The 20703-nt window shown below is 39.9% G+C and overlaps 1 protein-coding gene across 1 annotated transcript in view; it reads right to left on the bottom strand.

Moving 5' to 3' along the window:
- The window catches only part of il1rapl1b (interleukin 1 receptor accessory protein-like 1b), a 1284802-nt gene that overhangs the window by 677642 nt on the left and 586457 nt on the right, over window positions 1-20703 (bottom strand). Inside the window, exons 4-5 of the mRNA XM_060833276.1 lie at window positions 15881-16064; window positions 15431-15584 (exon numbers count right to left, since the gene is read on the bottom strand). Coding sequence (XP_060689259.1) covers window positions 15431-15584; window positions 15881-16064 — 338 coding nt within the window. The remainder of the gene's footprint in view (window positions 1-15430; window positions 15585-15880; window positions 16065-20703) is intronic.

Consider the following 20703-nt stretch of genomic DNA (forward strand, 5'->3'; position numbering starts at 1 on the left):
GACATTGGTGAGGCCTCTTCTGGAATGATTGTATCCATTTCTGGTTGTCCAGTTTTAGGAAGAGATATTATTAAGCTGGAGAGGGTTCAGAAGAGATTTGGTGCTGAGCATGGAACGTTTGAGTTGCAAAGAAAGGCTGGATAGGCTGGGATCTTCTTCATTAGAGCGTAGGAGGTTGAGAAGTGACCTTTTAGAAGTTTATAAAATAATTAGGAATACATATGTATCGTTAATGATAATTGTCTTTTCCTGAGTATGGGGGATTTCAACACTGGGGGCACATTTTTAAGGTGAGAGGAGAGAGATTTAAAAAAAGATATGAGGGACAAATTATTTTACACAGAGGGTGGTTTGTGAGTGGAATGAACCTCTTGAGGAAGTGGTGAAATGGATACAATTACAACATTTAAAAGACATTTGAATAAGTACGTGAATAGGAAGAATTTGGAGGGATATGGCCGAGAGAAGGCACGTGGTTCAAGCTTAGTTTATTCTGTGTGGTATGGACTGAAGGGTCTGCTTCCATGTTTGTGACTCTATGTCATTCCCTGGCTCTCTTTGTCTAATTTGCTCATTAGAATCAATCATATAGCTGCACACTTAGAAATGCTCAAGGAAATTGGCAAAAGTCAGCCTGGTTTTGTCAAAGGAAAGTCAAATTTAACTGATTTATTGGAGTGCTTTCAAGTAGTAACATGTTGTTTATAAAGGAGAAACTTTAAGTGTAATATACTTGGATTTCCATAGTCTTACCAGACCATAAGCGCTGCGCTCTTGTTAGAGAGAAGTAACTGGTTGAGAAGGAGAGCCCTTCATGGTAACCTCAAACTGGCGATGGGAATTGAACCCATACTGTTAGCATCACACTACTCAGCAAACCACCAATCCAGCCAACTGAGCTAAACCAATTCCCAAAATTAAGCATTGTGCCACATCAGATGTTCCTGCGAAAAAGGAAAGCCATTGTGTAGGAGTAACATATTGGCAGAAAGCAAAGTTTACATAAATATGTCTTTGTCCGACTGGCAGGATTTGACGAGTCAACTCTTGCAGTATCTGTAATGGGGCATGAACTTTTACAATTTACAGCAAAAACTTAGGTAAAGAGAGCAAAGGTATAGTAACTAAATTCACAGCTAATCCAAAGAGGCAGGATGGTACAATGAGAAGATTACGTAAAGATGTTGCAGATGGTTATAGATAGGTTGAGTGAGTAAGCAAAACTCAAGAGAATGGCATAGGATGTGAGACAATATGAAGGTGTTCAATTTGGCAAGAATGAAACAACGGTATATTTAAATATAGAATAAACACAGAATTCCAAGTTGAAGGAGGATTCAGGTGTTCTGCAACACAACTCATAAAAAGTTAATATACACCATATATCAAATCGTCTCATGGGGTGTGATTCTTTATATTACAATAGGAATTCAACATGAAAAGAAAGCTGTTATACTTCAGTTATGCAGAACATTTGTGAGGCAACATCATAAATACCGTATGCAGTTTTCTTCTCCTTATTAAAGAAGGGATGTCAATATATTGGAGCCTGATATAAAAGAATGAAACTTGGAATGAGTGAGTTGTCAAATGAAGATAGGCTGGAGGGGCTGGGCTTGATTCCACTGAAGCTCAGAGGGGTGAGGGGTGTTATGATTGAAATGATAAGATCCTGAATAGTATTGAGAAGGTGGATGTGAAAAGCAGGATCGTGGGTCAGTCCAGAACTAAGGGTTATGGATTTAAAATTCAGGGTCACCCTTTCAGAACAGAGGTGGGAAATATTTTTCTGTCAGAGGGCCATGGAACTTTAGAAGGAAGTGGATTTTAGGGTCATTTAATGTTTTTATGTCAGAAATGGATAGATTGTTGACAGGTGAGGCAATCAAATGTAATTGGGGGCGGGGCCGGAGGATGTAAATGTGGTGTGTAAAACAAATAGATCAATCACAATTGTCTTGAACAGCAGAGGGGATTCAAGGATTCAAGGATTTACTTTTGGTTGTATTCTACACATTCGTATGTTTCACAAATAATTGCCCAAGTCTTTTGATAGGAAGATCGTTGTTGCAGCAGCAGAGTTAGGATTTACACCTTGGGACCATGCCAAGTCTCAAGTAGCTGATTCTGCCAGTATTGTCTGGGAAGTATAAAGTTCAGATGGGTAATTATCTGATGGGTAACCAGCAAAAATGTCTCCAATTCTGAGTTAGAGTCCGAAATAAAGCGGGTTCTGTATGATTTCACTGAATAATTACTTGTGAACAGTTACAAAATTAAAATCCTTTCTAACCTCTGGCAGAACTATTAAACTGAGCAACTCCATCCCAAACCCCCAAAGACATATGACCTTTCCATTCCTGATCCTCTACTTCCTAAACGCCCAAATTTAAACCTCGCATCCGATTCTAACCTCCTAACACCAGCCCATATATAATTCCCCTCCTGATATAGTCTGACATCCTAATTCTCCATGAACCCAGCCATCCAACCCTGACATCCTTCACAGTTGACGATGAGACCCACCCCAACAGCCTCAAATCCTCCTCTCCCCCCGACCTACTGTAAATCCTGACTCACTTGCCTGTAAGTAAAAAATGAGGTCTGCAGATGCTGGAGATTTTCCCTATTCCACACCAACCTGGCACACCATCCCCCTCCTTCAAAGCTTCATTTACCTATGACCAAATCCACCTGTCACTCTATCTCCTCATCCATGGAACAGATGGTGAGGGGGCCCATAACAAAAATTGATGTGAAGCTGAGTGGTTTTGTTGAAGAGATAGAGGTGCAAAATTGGTATAAAATGATAGAAGTGAAAAGGAAAAAGTAAGGATCAGCTCTGATGAAAACAAGGCCAACAAGACACAGATAAGACACAGAGGAAGCGAGAATCTAAATGGAAATGGTCACTCGTCATGCTCCGAAGTGGCAACACTGCAGCTCGCCCAGGCCAAAATCCTTAGCTTGGGCGGAAAATTGTTTATTGAAATGGCAAACAGCTGTTCTGTCAGAGTCATTCCTATGGACAAGAGTGGTCCTCAAAGTGATCTCCCAGCCTGTTTAATCTTGCCAAGGTAAAGTAGACCACATTGTGAGAAGTTAGATTAAATGAAAAAAAGTAGGAGAAAACTGTTGCTTTCCCTGGATGGTGTTTTTGGGGCCTTGGACAATGTCGGGGGGGGGGGGGGAGGAAGACAAAGGAAAAAGTGTTACAACATTCTGCAAATGCATGGAAAAGTGCCGTGGGGGGAGGAATGGTTGAACTACTATCAGTAATGGAGAGGTGAACCAGGGTAGCATAGAGGGAAGAGTGCCTGTGCAACATTGCCTGTGGAGGGGAGGGAAAGTTGTTTTTAGTGGTGGTATTCTGCTGCTGGTGGCCAAAGTTCTTCTTCACACTTATCATTTACACTTATTTCACATCTCTATATCTCCTTCACCACCATGATCTTTTGGTCTGGGCATCCTCTCCATCTATTCCACTTGCTCCTCTTTCCCCTTTGCCAACAGCATAAAACACACTGTTTTGCAGCCCATTTCAGTCCTGAAGTGTCATATCAGACATGAAACGTCAACTGGGCTCCTGTCTCCACAATGCTGCCAGACCTGCTGAGTTTCGCCGCATTTTCTGTTTTATTTCAGGTCTACAGCACTTGAAGCATTATCTTTTATTTTCCTTCTTTACGATACTTATTTGGACCTAAATCTTTGAGCAAGCTTTCAGACACCTAGCTAAACTCTCCTATTGTGATTTTGTCTCATACCTAGAATGGTCCTCAGAAGTGCTGTAGGATTTTTTGTTATACTAATGACACCATAATATAACAATGTAAGCTGTTGTTTTATGAGATCATCATCGTTAAAGTCATGCAGACAAATGAGTGATATTTATGGACAGTGGTGATTAACCTTTTATGAAGCATTGCACACTTTCTGTTATATTCAAGGAGTCATGAAATCAGTGGAATGTTTTAGACTCTTACCCATGACCACTGTCCCACCCATTCCTTAGAGTACCTATTGTCTGAAAACACAGGTCATTACTGAGCCATAATCAGCATCTTGGAGCAATAATTCTACTGCCTCGTCTGTTCAAGTGATACACTGTAGTCACCTCTTTCTAAACTCTCATATCTGCTTTCTACTTTCTCCAAGATCGTCTATAGGGAGAGACGTTTGGCTGGAGGAAAAACAATTTGAAATCCTGCAAAGAAGGAACAAAAATCAGTAAAAAGTATGAGCAAAAGCAAAAAAGGAGTTTTGACAACTGTTAAAGAAAAGCGTCTGACTCAAGCGTCTGACCAAAGTGTAAATCCTGAGATGTAAATACCTTTTTAACTCAAAATAGACAACTGTCCAGTACATAGTTCTTAGCCATCCTCTGGCAATTTCCACTGTATTTCATACAATTCCACCTGGACAGTACAGGGAAAGGAAAGTGATTTTTTTTTACAGAAATACTCGAACTGTGGCCTGAAATCTGACTTTACCATCTTTCTATAAACTAATTATTTTTCTTCTTTATACCCATTATTTTTCTCCACTTCTATTTACCAATGCAACATGCCACAGCCCATCCTCACAGACAATGGTTGTGTGTTCCCACTAGTTGAGAGATGAATGTATAGGAAAACCTAAGATGAATTGTCTTTGAGACAGTGTTAGCCTCAGTTTTGAGCCTCCCTCTAAAATGGGAAGTTCACTGAATGGGCCATTCTCTGTGAAATAGCTCAGCTTTTGTTTGCTTGGGCTCTCTATTTATGTTTTAGGTTCAGCACATCAAGCGGATTTTAAACTTACATAACCAACATCTGTGACTAAGGATGGAAGGAGATTGTGACCATATGGAAAAGTAAATTAAAAAGAAATAGAATCTTGTAATGGCATTATTGCTGCACATTTATTATACCATAATTATGCACAGAAAATGAAGTGTGGGTGGAAATCAATTAAATCTTTTTGCAGAAATGTTAATGATTTAACTACTTTAAAACACTTGTGGCATCTATTAGGAATATCAAACCACATAATCACGCAATAAAAGGGGGCAAACTGCTGATCACACAAATAAAAAACATTACTCAGTAAAAATTGTACTTTATTGCTTCTGTTTACTGGTTGTAAAACGGATGCAATCAAAGCTAATTCCATCTTATGCCCCAAAGACGCCCGAAGGACAATGAAACTTAGAAACACAAAAATAAGAATGGGAGTAGGCCATTTGACCCTTTGAGCCTGTTCTGCCATTCAACGTGAGTATGACTGACCATCCTATTCAGTATCCTGCTCCGGCTTTCAACCCAGAACCTATGATCCCTTTACTCTTAAGAACTACACTGAGCTCCTTCTTGAAAATACACAATATAAATGGTTGGGTGCAATTTCTTATGTATTGCCTGTTGCCTGTTGCATATGCCATTCAATGGCCTAAAGCTTATTTTAGGATCCTTCAGGGAAACTGCTGCTCTGCTTGCAGCAGGTGGCAGATTTCCTCTACATCCAGGCCTGAACGCGGTCTAGCAAATGGCTGCAAACAAGAAATTTTTTTTTAAAAACGATATGAGTTCAAGATGGAGTCAGTAGAACTCCTGTTCCCTTTGGTTTCAAAGCACATTCACTACTCTACCTGCATTTGGCATGATTCCCATTCTCCTGTAGGTGTAGGACAGAAGTAGGCCACTGAGCTCTCAACCAGGTGAAAGTGAGGACTGCAGATGCTGGAGATCAGAGTCAAGATTAGAGCAGTGCTGGAAAAGCACAGCAGGTTAGGCAGCATCCAAGGAGCAGGAAACTCAACATTTTGGGCAAAAGCCCTTCCTTTTATTGTTCAAGAAAGGGAGTAGGGATAGCCCTAGTAACTATAGGCCAGTGAGTCTGACTTCAGTGGTGGGCAAAGTCTTAGAGAGAATGGTAAGGGATAAGATTTATGAACATCTGGGTAGGAATAACGTGATCAGGGATAGCCAGCATGGTTTTGTGAAGGGCAGGTCGTGCCTCACAAACCTTATTGAGTTCTTTGAGAAGGTGACTAAGGAAGTGGATGAGGGTAAAGCAGTAGATGTTGTGTATATGGATTTTAGTAAGGCGTTCGATAAGGTTCCCCATGGTAGGCTAATGCTAAAACTTCGGAGGTATGGCATTGAGGATACATTAGAGGTTTGGATTAGGAATTGGCTGGCTGGAAGGAGACAGAGGGTAGTAGTTGATGGATTATGTTCATCTTGGAGCGCAGTTACTAGCGGTGTACCACAAGGATCTGTTTTGGGACCATTGCTTTTTGTTATCTTTATAAATGATCTAGAGGAAGGACTTGAAAGCTGGGTAAGCAAGTTTGCGGATGACACGAAAGTCGGTGGAGTTGTGGATAGTGAGGAAGGAAGTGGTAGGTTACAGCGGGATATAGATAAGTTGCAGAGCTGGGCGGAAATGTGGCAAATGGAATTCAATGTAGCTAAGTGCGAAGTCGTTCACTTTGGTAGGAATAACAAGATGATGGATTACTGGGCTAATGGTAGGCTACTTGGTAGTGTGGATGAGCAGAGGGATCTTGGTGTCTATGTACACAGATCTCTGAAAGTTGCCACCCAGGTAAATAGTGCTGTGAGGAAGGCATATGGTGTACTGGGCTTTATTGGCAGAGGAATTGAGTTCCGGAGTCCTGAGGTCATGTTGCAGTTGTATAAGACTCTGGTGAGGCCTCATCTGGAGTATTGTGTGCAGTTTTGGTCGCCATACTATAGGAAGGATGTGGAAGCTTTAGAACGAGTGCAGAGGAGGTTTACCAGGATGTTGCCTGGAATGGTAGGAAAATCTTATGAGGAAAGGCTGAGGCACTTGGGGCTGTTCTCATTGGAGAAGAGAAGGTTTAGGGGAGATCTGATAGAAGTGTATAAGATGATTAGGGGTTTAGATAGGGTAGATACTAAGAACCTTTTACCGCTAATGGAGTCAGGTGTTACTAGGGGACATAGCTTTAAATTAAGGGGTGGTAGGTATAGGACAGATGTTAGGGGTAGATTCTTCACACAGCGGGTTGTGAGTTCATGGAATGCCCTGCCCGTATCAGTGGTGAACTCTCCTTCTTTATGGTCATTTAAGCGGGCATTGGATAGGCATTTGGAAGTTATTGGGCTAGTATAGGTTAGGTAGGATTCGGTCGGCGCAACATCGAGGGCCGAAGGGCCTGTACTGCGCTGTATCCTTCTATGTTCTATGTTCTATGTTCAAGAATGACAGTTGACAAAATGTCAATTTTCCTGCTCCTCGGATGCTCCTGACCTGCTGTGGTTTTCCAGCACCACTCTGATCTAGACTCTGGTTTCAAGCATCTGCAGTTCTCAAGACTGTTCTATGGTTGAAAGAGATTGTTGCTGATCTGGAAACATCATTATGTTGCCACTGGCATAGAAATCAATGCAATATTTCTTTTTTATTAACAGCCAGCAGGTTCTTTACCCAATGCCCAATATTAAACTGACATAGGCCGAACCCATTGTGATGTCCACCTTGCGCATTGTCTCTGTTCCAGGTCTTTGGATCAAGAATATTTCTTCCTCCCCCACTTCCCACAACTGTTCAGTGCAGATTCTTTTTAAGATTTATCTGCAATAATTGCTTTTCTACACTTTTTTTCCAAGTCCTACAACCCCACATTCACCTGCAAAACCAAGACAAAAATACACCTGTATTAGTCTGCTGTACTCAAGGACACAATGGTCTATTCATATCGAAGTCTGGCTCTTAAAATTGGATATCTATCTTTTACTTTTGTCCTTATAAAAATTCTTCCCCTTTCCACATAATCCCTCTTGCTATCTTTTTCATGCTGGCTTCTCAAACATGCATCCGATGTTTTCCCAATGTTTGACGTTTCCCCATGTTTATCACCTTCTTCCAAAGCCTTGCTTTTGCTGAGTCTTTGATTCACTCCATTTATTCTCAGTTTGGATGCATTTAACCTGCAGCTTATTCATCTCATATGTATGTATTTCAAACAGTTGACTTGCGTTTGCTTTGTGATTTTATTTTAAGCAAATAACCTAGGTCTCTCTTACCTGACACAGGACAGTGAAATAATTATGCCAGCTAGACAGAGGACAATGCTTTACTAAATGAGATAAATCTTAATAGCACTGTACACTGGATCAAAAAAGTGGTATAGCTTTAAACACCTTATTCTGCTTTTACATGTGGACAGTCGGACAGCAAGGCCATAGATCCCTCCAAAGGGATCAGAATGATGGTGGGATGCTGTTGTCAAGCAGCTTGTATCATGAAAAATATAGTTATGCTTTAACTATCAGTTCAGATTCACCAAGATCAGTTATTCCTGTCAGCAATATGAGTGTCTTGCCTTTATGGGGGTTCACTCATACTGCTCAGTATCTACTTTACAATGATGTGGCTGTGTTCTTTTCCATGTCTACATATTGAATCACTCCAAAGGCAAACTGAGCAAACACATGGCATGAACAGATGTGATATGAATTAATAAGCTGCAATAAGGCAGCATAAATTGAATATAAAGAACAGCAGCTATAATTGGATGCACTTTGTTCAATCAGAACAACTTATTTTGCTCCAACAATACAAGATATAGACAAACCATGCTTCTCCATAATTTGTAATCCCCATTGACTAAAGATGATTTATGAGTTGTCTGCCAGTATTTCTAATTGAACACGCCTATAATCTTTCTTTCATTCCCACCATTTACATCAAATTTAAAACAGGAGGGCTTTTAGCATGAGTGAGACAAATTGAAAATTATTTATTGATACAGTTTTTGAGGACAAAGGATTTCCCATTTATATATTCAATAAACTTTCAGTCCATTGTAAAACAAAATGTATAAGAATATATTTGTTTCAACATAATGTGAGAATACATTGAGAAAACAATGTTTTAAATCACCCAAATTTAATTTTAAAAAACTTTAATGAATCTGTTGGGAAAGAAAATAGTCTAAACATTCAGAATATGACATGTGGTCAACTGAGAAATTTCATTGGTAGAAGCCATTATAATTGTTGTGGTTCTGCTCGCCGAGCTGGAAGTTTTTGCTGCAAACGTTTCGTTCCCTGGCTAGGGAACATCATCAGTGCGGTGGGAGCCTCGTGTGAAGCGCTGCTTTGATGTTTCTTCCGGTATTTATATTGGTTTGTTCTTGCCGCTTCTGGGTGTCAGTTTCAGCTGCAGTGATTTGTATCTGGGGTCCAGGTCGATGTGTCTGCTGATGGATGTTCTTGCCGTTTCCGGGTGTCAATTTCAGCTGTAGTGGTTTGTATATGGTGTCCAGGTCAATGTGTCTATTGATGGAGTTTGGGGATGAATGCCATGCTTCTAGGAATTCTCTGGCTGTTCTCTGTCTGGCTTGTCCTACGATAGTGGTGTTTTCCCAGTCAAATTCATGTTGCTGGTTGTCTGAGTGTATGGCTACTAGAGATAGCTGGTCGTGTCATTTTGTGGCTAGCTGATGTTCGTGGATGCGGATTGTTAGCTGTCTTCCTGTTTGTCCTATATAGTGTTTTGTGCAGTCCTTCCATGGTATTTTCTAAACTACGTTAGTTTGGCTCATGCTGGGTATTGGGTCCTTTGTTCTAGTGAGTTGTTGTCTGAGCGTGGATGTTGGCTTGTGTGCTGTTATGAGTCCTAAGGGTTGCAGTAGTCTGGCTGTCAGTTCTGAGACACTCCTGACGTATGGTAGAGTGGCTAGTCCATGTAGTCCATGGGCATACATAACAGAACACAGGAGGCTGAACCTATCAACAAGGACGGCATACTTAAACTACTGGACCTGTGCCTCACCACACACTTTACATTCAACAATCAGATATACGAACAAATCAGCGGAACACCCATGGGATCACCAATCTCGGGACTCATAGCAGAGGCAGTTATGCAAAGATTAGAACATACAGCCATACCACAAATCCAACCCAAACTCTGGATCAGATATGTTGATGACACCTTTGTAATCATCAAAAACACAGATATAGAAAAAACACACAGAATCATCAATGCCACACTCACAGGAATCCGATTCACACGAGAAGAAGAAAAGGATAGCCAACTCCCATTCCTAGACGTGTTAGTAGAGAGAACACCCAACGGAGAATTCACCACAAGGATACACAGGAAACCAACACACACAGACCAAGTCCTAAACTATGAAAGTAACCACCCCAACACACACAAACGAAGCTGCATCAGGACACTATTCAAAAGGGCCACAACACACTGCAGTACACCAGAACTGCGAAAAGAGGAAGAGGAACATCTATAAAAGGTATTCGCCAAAAACGGATACCCACGCAACTTTATCACCAGATGCCTAAGAGATAGACCACGGAACGAGGACATGCCACAACCAAAAGGACTAGCCACTCTACCATACGTCAGGAGTGTCTCAGAACTGACAGCCAGACTACTGCGACCCTTAGGACTCATAATAGCACACAAGCCAACATCCACGCTCAGACAACAACTCACTAGAACAAAGGACCCAATACCCAGCATGAGCCAAACCAACGTAGTTTAGAAAATACCATGCAAGGACTGCACAAAACACTATATAGGACAAACAGGAAGACAGCTAACAATCCGCATCCACGAACATCAGCTAGCCACAAAATGACACGACCAGCTATCTCTAGTAGCCATACACTCAGACAACCAGCAACATGAATTTGACTGGGAAAACACCACTATCGTAGGACAAGCCAGACAGAGAACAGCCAGAGAATTCCTAGAAGCATGGCATTCATCCCCAAACTCCATCAATAGACACATTGACCTGGACACCATATACAAACCACTACAGCTGAAATTGACACCCGGAAACGGCAAGAACATCCATCAGCAGACACATCGACCTGGACCCCAGATACAAATCACTGCAGCTGAAACTGACACCCGGAAGCGGCAAGAACAAACCAATATAAATACCGGAAGAAACATCAAAGCAGCGCTTCACACGAGGCTCCCACCGCACTGATGATGTTCCCTAGCCAGGGAACGAAACGTTTGCAGCAAAAACTTCCAGCTCGGCGAGCAGAACCACAACAACGGACACCCGAGCTACAAATCTTCAATCAGACTTTAAGCCATTATAATTGCATTTCAAATGTGCCATGTTATAAATTAGCTGTATTGATAGCTGTCTGAAATGCCATTAGACCTATTCTATTCATTGTTCCATTGTAATGCACTGTACTGTCGATGCTACATCCAACTGTTCTAAGGATAACACGTAGAAATCTCTATTTGTACTCACACAAAAAGCAAAGCATTTCAGCTGACACACATGGACAGTACAAAAGTTTCACAAATTAAATAGCACATGAAAGGAAAAGAAAAAAATCAAGCAGTAGAATCGAGAAAAGGTGTCACAGAATTTGAAGAAACAATTCTGGTTCCATGGTTACTAGTACAGCAAAATTCACACTCAGACAATGGGTTGATAATCACTTCAGCTGTATCATTGACATTTGAATCTTATTCATGTTCAAGTATTAAAATTATATTTCCTTTGGGAACAACAAAGCAAGCAAAAAAATACAACTTTGGCATAGTGGATAAATAGGGTGAAAAATAATGAATTTTTAACAGAGGAATGTGTCTGAGAACAAAGACTTTATTCTTCAATGCCCTTCAACTCACTGTCTTGTATTGAGTTAATTTACTGAAAATTAATTCTGTCACAGTCCAATAAAGCCTTTCTTCTGCTTTCAAAAATTTTAAGAAGGAAATTATGATTTTCATTAAAAATAATGTCATACATTTTAAACAAAGATTTCACCACAAAACCTGTAACATCATCACAAAGATTAAGGTAGATAATTTATTCAATGGTCTTATTGATGGCTTAAATAATTTTAGTAATGGAAACTGAAAATTGCAGGTTTTTAACGAAAAAGCAAGGAAAAATTAAGTAAGTGGTTAAAATTTGCATGATGGAATATAATGTGGGAAAATATGAGGTTATGCAATTTGGCAGGAAGAAGAGAGGAGCTGCTTATTATTTAATTGGAGAAAGACTCCAGAAAGTTGCAACACAAGCTGATTTGTGGGTCCCTGTGCATGAATATAAAAATGGCATTTGAGTGCAATAGGGAAGGCAAATGAACTGTTGGCCTTTATTTCAAAAGGAACACAACAAAATAATAAGGGTAAGTCTTGCTCAAACTACATAAGATACTACTTAGACCACAATTGGAAGTCAATGAACAATTTTGTTCCCTTTATCTTAGGAAAGATATACTAGGATTGGAGGCAGTCTAGAGAATATTCTCAAAGTTGATCCCAGGTTTGGAGAGATCTTCTTATGAGAAGTGGTTGGGCACATATGCATTAGAGTCATAGAGATGTACAGCGTAGAAAAACCCCTTCGGTCCAACTCGTCCATGCCAATTGATATCCTAAATGAATCTACTCGCATTTACCAGCATTTGGTCCATATCCCTCCAAACCCTTCCTACTCATGTACCCATCCAGATATCCTTTAAATGTTCCAAGTACCAGCCTTCATCACTTCCTCTGGCAGCTCATTCCATATACACGTACCACCCTCTGCATGAGAAAGCTGCCCCTTAGGTCTCTTTTAAATCTTTCCCCTCTCACCCTAAACCTATGCCCTCTAGTTCTGGACTCACCCAATCCAAGGAAAAGATCTTGTCTATTCACCCTATCTATGCTGCTCAGGATTTTATAAACCTCTATAAGGTCGCCCCTCAGCCTCTGATGCTCCAGAGAAAACAGCCCTGACCTATTCAGCCTCTCCATTGAGCTCAAACTCTCCAATCCTGGCAATATCCTTGTAAATTTTTTCTGAACCCTTTCAAGTTTCACAATATCCTTCCTATAACATGGAGACCAGAATTGCACACAATATTCCAAAAGTGGCCTAACCAATGTCGTGTACAGCTGCAACATGACCTCCCAATTTGAATAAAGCATCCTTATTTGAATATATAATATTCTTAGGAGGCTTGGCAGGATAGATGTGAAGAGGCTACATGAGAATCTAGGACCAGAGAGCATTACCCCAGATTAAGAGGTCACCCATTTAAGAAAGCAATAAGGAGGAATGTCTTCTCCAAGAGGGGAGTGAATATGTAGAAATTTTTACACAGAGGGTTATCAAAGATAACTCATTTAGTACATTCAAGGCTGGGACAGCCAGTGTTTGATCAGTAAGGGAATTGGGGTTAATGATGAGAAGTCAGGAAAGTCGAATCGAGCGTTATTGGATTAGCAATGATCTCATTCAATGGTAGAACAGACTTGATGGGCAGAATGGCTTTTTCTGATTCAATATTTTATGTTCTTATAGAAGAGGAGTACTTAGCTAACACTTTCAGAAAGCAGATAATTGACTCAAGGACTTCACATTATGCCCTCAAGATTTAATGACATCAGGAGAAGTAAAACTAGATAGGGTGTTGGTTAACAGAGCAGTCAAAGGCTATCAGGTATAGCCAGAAAGGTGGAAGTCAAAATCAGATTAGAAATGTTTTTACTGCATGGCAGGGCAGCTCAAAGAAGGGAATGGCTTACTCCTGGTGTTAGTTCATATGTTTGCATGCACATTCGTTGATTCTATTATCTACAATAACATGGAGAACCTTATGTATTATGATTTTATAAAATCTGATGCACAGCCAATCAAATATCTCCATATAAATAATGCAAACTAATAATATGTGCATTCATATTTGACAACTAGCACAAGCACAGAAGTCACTTGTTCCTCTATGGCCACCAGAAGATTTTCATATTCAAGTAAAATTTAATGGAATATGTATGTGGTGGATAACAGGACAGAATGATCATTATTATCTCCTCTAAACTAATTTATTTGATTGCTGAGAAGACTAAATCATTGTAACCTTTGTCATGAAGATTACCAGCTCTATGTTGAATCATTTCACTTCTCTATATTAAAGCTATATTGCCAGGGACAGATAGAAACCGACCAGAGTTTGTCCAGAATGCATTTCCTTATTGGATGTCATACCAGAAGTGACTCACATTTGGAGCTGATTTTCCTGCTGCCCCCAATAGTGCTGATGGCTAGAGATCACAATGACAGCAATGCAGCCTTGATGAAGCTATGATGGAACTTCTTAATAATTTAAACTGGCCTTTTAGCAGATTCAGGCTGGTCATTGGAATTCTGGAAATATGAATTTCATTACTTTAAAAACTCTGGTTCCATGCTGATACACAAAAACAGGTCAAATTCAAAGTGACATTCTAGAGTGGTCTGTATTCTTAAGCTTTTCTTAAGTTGAAGTCTAAATGTCTATTCCTTTATTAAACTAAGCCATTATGGAATCACTAAGCAACACAGCCATGCACCACCTCTTCAAAGTATATTACCTCACAACCCCTTCAATTTTTAATTCTCATGTCTGCAAATCTGGGAAGTTTTGCTTAAAGAGGTAGTAATTAATGCAACTATAATTCATACTTAAATGAGTTGCTTTAAAATTGCCAAGTTAATATTCACTCAGCTCAGACTTGCAAGGCCAAACATAACTTTACAAAATAGTTTTCTGAATTATATTCTAGCTTGCTAATATATCATTTAAACTATCTCATATGCTACAGTATACATTGATTTGAATAAAATTAAAAATCATACAACACCAGGTTACAGTCCAACAGGTGTGTGATTTTTAACTTTGTCCACCCCAGTCCAACACCTGCACCTCCAAGGCTTGATTAGGTTCTTTAACAAAATGAAATACCAGTTAGACCTATATCTTATAATCTTTGAAAAGAAATCTTGTTTGACTGACTTGCAATTTGTAGAATGCATTGGGTGATTCCTGGTAAGTTATATGTGTGTGCTGATTCAAGATGGTTTGAGATAAACAGATACACATATATTGAACTAAAAACTGAAACATTCAAGTTCCGGAAAACAGTGAGGTCCTCAGATCTCTCAAATTCATCTCTGACCAGCAGTTGCTTTGTGCAATGGTTAGGTATTTTGCCTCTGTTTCCAATGTGCAAGAACCCAACAGTCATTTGAAATAAATTGACAGTACAGGTGAAGGGCTGTCAGTTTTGCAAGCAGCAGTTCTCAGAAGTGGAAATAGCACTGAGACACTATCTCCATTGTGTAAAATTCAGGGAAAAAAATACAATTTGTATTATCTGTTGTATATTATACATACAAATACTCAATAAAATTTTAAAATTAAAGGGAGATAAATTATCCTTCATCAGTGTTAGTTGAAGGAGTTTATAACAAAGGTTCAATACAATTAACCGGTGTATACAATGCATCAGAACCACATTAAAAAATTGTCTGCAGGTAGCCATAGTTTGAAATTGATGATACTTTAACAATCCATCCATTCAATAGAGAAAAACATCACAACTGCAAATACCAAAGTAGTTGAATTCAAGTACCTACCTGTAACCGTCAATTCTGTTGTTCTTCTTACCACAAAGCTTCCAAACTTCACTTCGCATGTGTAATTTCCAACATCATCTTCTGTTACTTCACGTATTAGAAGTGTGTCTCCCTTCTGAATGATAGATTGCCGCCAATCCTTTACCTTGCATTCCTGTTCAGAAACAACGGTATGCTATTTCATCCATTTCTATTGTTACACTTTTGCTTTCTTTTCTTACGTAAACTTTATTCAATAAAACAATAAACATACTGCAGAAGGGTCACTGGACTGAAATACTCACTCGGCTTTCTCTCCACAGATGCTGCCAGACCTGCTCAGTTTTTCTAGCAATTTTTGAATCTGTTTCTGATTTCCAGCATCCACAATTCTTGTATTTTTTTTAATTCATGGAGCTATTTAAATTAAACATATAGTCCGGAAACACAAAAAAATTATTATCGCCTTACCTTATACCATACAACAGGCTCACTGTCTGGGAGAATGAAATCCTCAATATCAGGACATGATATTTCTTTACTCTTGCTGAGCTCAGCTTTTTCAAAATATTTCATTCTTGTATTGTAGCAAAGACCTGTATCATTTTCAGCTACGATCAGTGACATTGAAACCTTCATGCAGTATGTAGTATTCCTAAAAGGTAAAAGATATAGAAAAATAAAATTGAAAATAGAAATGAACACATTTTTAACATAAAGAATTGAAATGAACTTTATTGAAGGATAGTTAAATTATGTCAAACAAACTAAGAATATTTCTAGTTCACACAATATATATATCACCCATCATATGGTGTTCATATATGACAAATAATACACTGTCACCAGTTCACACATCAGTGTCATGTTTACATGATTCTGCTTTTACTAAAGCTGACCTATTTTCTATTATTTCCACTTACCATTAACAATACATGAACCCGGATTCAGATAGGACCAAGCACCTGACTGACTCTGACCAAACCCTTGAACTGAAATCAATCAACCCCTTTGCCTTTCTGTGGTGGAATACCCTCACTGCTTGTGGTCTCCTTTGACCTCACCTGACTGTCACACATGGCAATTGGAGAAACAGAGGCAATTGTTTGCTGTGGAGGTAACTGACATGTTCTGTTATTCTAATAGTGACATAGCACAGAGCTGTACAGCAACATGTCCACCCCTGACTGTTCAGTACTGAGTCAGCATAATGACAGTATACCTGTGCCAAACAGCAATGCAAACCACAGAGGCTGCTAGCCTATGTGCTGGCATTGAAGAACTTGCACGCTAAAAGGGAAAACAAACTAGTGAGGCTGACAGATTCCAGGGAAGCACAAAGTCAGTGAACATTGAGAAATGAAGCGAACAGCCTTCTGTGCAGATGTGTGGGTGTCTCTGTGTGAAATGCGTCCTGGCAGAAGTGGTGAGAGAATTGGTCTGATGTGATGAGGCTGGAGTTTGCTGATGCTGACTTGTGTGGATGAATGGTGGAGGAGAGCAGCGTCTATGGAGTATGCAGGGAAGTCATAATGAAAAAACAATTGCCTGAAGGCAATGAAGCAAATGGTGAACTATTGCTGCCAGGTAACCACTCTGACTTTCAGCTTGGGAATTGGTGCTGTCCAGTTTCTGAGATTCAATACTCAAACCTTACAGAGAAAATTAGGATTTTGTTTTCTTTTTGTATTGAGATTGAAAATTTCATTCTTGCCATATTTTTCCAACTGTCTTTGCCAATGTGTCCACAGCAAAACATTCCACCCATAAAAAGACAAACAGGAAGACAGCTAATGATCCACATCCATGAACACCAACTAGCCATGAAACGACACGACTAGCTATCCTTAGTAGCCACACATGCAGATGACAAGCAACATGAATTCGGCTGGGACAACACTACTATTATAGGACAAGCCAAACAGAGAACAGCCAGGGAATTCCTAGAGGCATGGCACTCATCCACAGATTCAATCAATGAGCATATCGATCTGGACCCAATATACCGGTCACTGCAACGGACAGCTGGAACTGACAACCAGAAGTGGCAGATTCAAACCACTACAAATGCCAGAGGAAAGATCACAGAAGCGCTTCACAGGAGGCTCCCAAGTACTGAGGATGTCACCTAGACAGGGGACGAAATGTCTGCAACACAAATTCCCAGCTCGACGAACAGAACCACAACAGTCATTATATTTGCTCAAGGTGATGTATCCTCCAAGGCACAAGATCTTGTATTGTGCTGTAATATTACTTTTGTCAAGTTTATCTTTGAACAAGTGATTTTTGAAAACTAATTTTGTAAGTCAAAGGATAAATGTGACAATGTTGGAGAAGAAATATGAAAGATGGTCCAGTCATTTCAAATGGACACTTACTATTTTAATTCAAGAAATGAGAAATAGCTTGTATGTACAAACCACCTTCGAAAAATGTTTTGCTATAAATGAAGTATTTCTGAATTGCACTCCCTAGTGTATTGTGGAGAAAGGCAGAAGTCAATTTACAAATAAAATGCTCCAACAAACAGTGATGATAATGACCAGATAATGTACCTCACAGTTTCATTAGATTAGGCACCACTGGAGAGGTCATTCTGGAAGGCTGGCAACTTCATTCAATTCAGATATATGGGAGTGAAATGTATTGAAGGAAGTCACCAAACCAAAATGAAAAAAAAATATTCACGGTTTTGTCCAACAATGTGCATCTGACAATATGCAATTAAATTACATATTTCACAAAATCCATGATTTGAAACAAACTCCATGTGGTCTGTGTTTGAGAACTACAAATTCCAAAAGTTTTTCTGAATTGGAATTTTTTTTTGAAAAGGCCTTTTTTTAAAAGATGTCATTTTTAAAAATTGATACAAGCTACTTTGGTCTGTCGCCTTGTCAGATACATCACCTTGAGTAAATGTAATGACTGTTGTGGTTCTGTTCGCCGATCTTTATGGATGAGTTGAGGATTTATGCCGCAGTCATTAATCTGGGCAGCAAATTGCAAAACCCCACCACATTGGTGAAAACATTTTTCCTTACTTGTCCTGTGAGTGACCTTTCCACTAGAGGAAACAGGTCTTCAATGTGTACTCTATCCAAGCCCCTCATTAGTCTGTGCACCCCGATTAAGTTGTTCCTCAGCCTTCCATATTTATGGAAAACGAGGTCAGGCTATCTAGTTTTGGTTTATCATTACTATTTTCAAAGCCTGGTTAAAGTCTTGCAAGTCTCCTGTCCACAATAATGTGTTCTTCCTATGGTGACTAGAACTGCACATCAAACTCTAGCTGTTGCCTAACTGGTGTCTTGCATGGTTCCAGCATTATATTCCTGATTTTGCATTTACTACCTCACTCAATGAAAGAAAGCAACCCAAATGCCATCTAATCTAGTCCTTTAGGGTGATGTGGACATGATCACTTCTCTAACTTTATTTTCACTTCTCAAACTCACTCAGTATCATCCAAATTATTCCCAAGCACAGTTTGCTCTCTCCAATGCATAGCCTCACTTGTCAAGACTGAACTCAATTTTCCGAGTTTTCATCCTTTCAACTGAACCATTCATATTATCTTCAGTCAACAGGCATCTTCTTCATGATCAACTAACTGGCTACACTTTTGGAAATGTCCGAATCATGTCTCCCACATCTAATTCTGAATCACGAATACGTCCATAAGCAGCATTGAGCTCTGTGGAACATCACTGGAAACTGCTTTCCATCTGCAAAAACTCTTTGTTTCCAGCCACTAAATCAGTTTTGGATACAAACTGCCACATTTCCCTGTACCTTATTGAGTTCTAATCTTTCTGACCAGTCTGCTAAAAAACTGGAGTCTTGTCAAATACCTTACTAAAATCCACAAAGAACATCCAATGCATTATGATTACAAATTCCTCTCTAGGATGTGACTGTGACGATATAGGATTACAATCCAGTGAAGCACGAGTAGCTCCCATCTGTGCCGGAATAATGACTGGCTGGGCGTTGGGACTCGGTTTCTTTCCTCCACAGATGCTGCCAGTCCTTCGAGGGCACAGCCTCAGAGTGAGCATTAGACACTTTAGAACTAAGCTGAGGAGGAATTTCCTCAACCAGAGGATGGTTGTCTGGGGAACTCATTGTGGCAGAAGGCTGTGGAGGCCAAGTCATTGAGTGCATTTAAGATAAAGATAGACAGGTTCTTGCTTAGTAAAGGGATCAAGAGTGACAGGGAGAAGCCTGAAGAATGTAGTTGAGAAAGAAACCATTCATGATCAAATAGCAGACCAGACTCAATGGGACAAATTGTGTTATTCTGCTCCTCTGTCTTATCATCTTATGGACCAGTGTAGGTGTCCACACACTGAATCCTCATTCATCTGAGAAGATGGACATAAAAGATCCTGTGTGTTGTGTTATGTATCACAGATAATATGCAATGTACCTTTAAGGCATATGCTCATGATGTCATCACTGTATCATGGCATGTGACCTGATAAAAGTCTCATTTTCCACCTTTCTGAGTCTTCTAGGGTCATGATATGCTAAGGGAAACATGCTACATTTTACATCCCAATTGCTTAGATTTACCCAGCCATGCAAGTATCTGTGATTACAATATATATAGATGCCAGTTGCCATAAGAGAAGTTTGTTGAACCTTTCAGTATGATGTCACCCATGTCTCATAGAGACATAGAGTCATGGAGATATACAGCATGGAAACAGACCCTTTGGTCCAACCCATCCATGTCGACCAGATATAGCAACCCAATCTAGTCCCACCTGCCAGCACCCAGCCCATATCCCTCCAAACCCTTCCTATTCATATAACCATCCAAATGCCTCTTAAATGTTGTAATTCGTACCAGCCTCCACCACTTCCTCTGGCAGCTCATTCCATACACGTACTACCCTCTGCGTGAAAACGTTGCCTCTTAGGTCTCTTTTATATCCTTCCCCTCTCATCCTAAACCTATGCCCTCTAGTTCTGGACTCCCCGACCCCAGGGAAAAGACTTTGTCTATTTATCCAATCCATGCCCCTCATAATTTTGTAAACCTCTATAAGGTCACCCCTCAGCCTCCGATGCTCCAGGGAAAACAGCCCCAGCTTTTCAGCCTCTCCCTATATCTCAAATCCTCCAACCCTGGCAACATCCTTGTAGATCTTTTCTGAACTCTTTCAAGTTTCACAACATCTTTCCGATAGGAAGGAGACCAGAATTGCATGCAATATTCCAACAGTGGCCTAACCAATGTCCTGTACAGCTGCAACATGACGTCCCAACTCCTGTACTGAATA

Source organism: Hemiscyllium ocellatum, chromosome 12, assembly GCF_020745735.1.
Source record: "Hemiscyllium ocellatum isolate sHemOce1 chromosome 12, sHemOce1.pat.X.cur, whole genome shotgun sequence".
NCBI classification, from domain to species: Eukaryota; Metazoa; Chordata; class Chondrichthyes; order Orectolobiformes; family Hemiscylliidae; genus Hemiscyllium; species Hemiscyllium ocellatum.